At 74.3% G+C, this 1,403-nt stretch overlaps 1 protein-coding gene across 2 annotated transcripts in view; it reads left to right on the plus strand.

Moving 5' to 3' along the window:
* Positions 1-685: 685 nt before the first annotated feature.
* Positions 686-1,403, plus strand: part of ATAD2B (ATPase family AAA domain containing 2B) — a 74,063-nt gene continuing 73,345 nt past the window's right edge. The window contains exon 1 of one of the 2 annotated variants that reach the window (XM_057390427.1): positions 686-1,142. In XM_057390427.1, coding sequence (XP_057246410.1) covers positions 987-1,142 — 156 coding nt within the window. In that variant the 5' untranslated portion in view covers positions 686-986. The remainder of the gene's footprint in view (positions 1,143-1,403) is intronic. The other variant, XM_057390426.1, reaches the window with a different exon arrangement.

Raw genomic sequence — 1,403 nt, forward strand, 5'->3', positions numbered from 1 at the left:
GAGTGGGGAAAAATGAGCTTTCCGAGGACCGAGCGAGGAACACGAAACGCAGGCTGAGGCAAAACACAGGGGGTGTTGCCGGTGACTGGCGCGATGGGAGAAGCAAGGGCGCACTTCCCATAGTCTAGATATCAAGGGGATTTCTTAATAATGAGGCTCACCAGACCGTGAAAAGAGTTTTCCACAGGAAATTACGGAGATCTCATCCTTGGGAGAATTGTTCGCCCAAGATGTCCTGTCAGCAAGAGTCTCCCTGGGAGAGCAGACCGGGCGGCTCCAGCCCTCAGGACGGTACTGAGCCCCTTCCCAGCTGCGAGCGCGGCCCTTCACCCGCTGCGGCCCCGGACAGCCGCCGCCCCTGCCCTTGAACTCCCCAGACCTGGCTCAACCCTCAGGGAACGGCGGCAGCTCCCCCACCCCGCGGGGTCACGCCAGGCCAGGCCCGCCCGGCGGCTCGCCAGGCTCCGGCCAGGCCGCGGCGGAGCCCTGGGGCTCGGTGGGCGCTCGGCCCTCGCCGCGGAGCCGGAGCCGCTCCCAGGGGACCCGCGATCACCGCCGCCACCACCACCACCGTCACCGCCTCCCCCGGGCCGCGCCGGGCCGGGCCGGGCCCATAGAGCGCGCGGCGCCGGGATAGAACGGCCGCGCCGGGGCCGCAGCGCCCCCCGGCGGCGGCTCGCGGGGGCGGCGCGGAGCGAGCAGAGAAAGGGAGAAGGGACAGTAATGGCGGCCAGTTAGAGCCGGGCTGAGCCCGAGAGGCGGCGGCGACAGCGGCGGGAGGAGCCGGCGCGGCTCCGGCTGCGCCTCTGCCCGGCGGAGCGGCTTCCCCGGAGGGCTTTTCTTCCTTCCTCCCTCCTCCCCCCTTTCCCCCTCTCCCTCCCCTTCCCCTCCCTGCCCGAGCCCCCGCCTGTCCGCCCTCCCTCCCTCCTCCCTCCGCGCCGGCGGCGGCGGCGGCGGCGCCCCCCGTGTCCCCCCTCGCCGGGGCCATGGTGAACACCAGGAAGAGCTCTCTGCGCCCCCTGGGCAAAGCGGCGGCCGCGGCGGCCGGGGCCGGCAGCCATTTCATCTCGTCCCGCACCCGCTCTTCGAAGAGGGGCACCAAGGCAGATGCGGCCGGGCTGGAGGAGGCGGCGGCAGCGCGGGTGAGGACCGCGGGGGACCGGGAGAGAGGGGGGCGGCGAGCCCGGGGAGTCGCTGGGGACAGCGCCGCTGGTGCCTTTGGGGGGGGCCGCGGGCAGGGGAGCCGGCGGGGGGCGGGTGCCGAGACGGCTGTCGGCTGTCGGGGGGACGGCGGGGCCGGCGGGCAGCCCGCGGCGAGGAGGCACCGCGGAGCCGGCGAGGACACGGGGGGCGGCTGCGGAGAGCCGCAGTCCCTGCGGGGCCAGCGCCGGGCCGGCGGGGGC

This window comes from Malurus melanocephalus, unplaced genomic scaffold, assembly GCF_030028575.1.
Source record: "Malurus melanocephalus ecotype Western Australia unplaced genomic scaffold, MMel_1.1 scaffold_26, whole genome shotgun sequence".
Lineage (NCBI taxonomy): Eukaryota > Metazoa > Chordata > Aves > Passeriformes > Maluridae > Malurus > Malurus melanocephalus.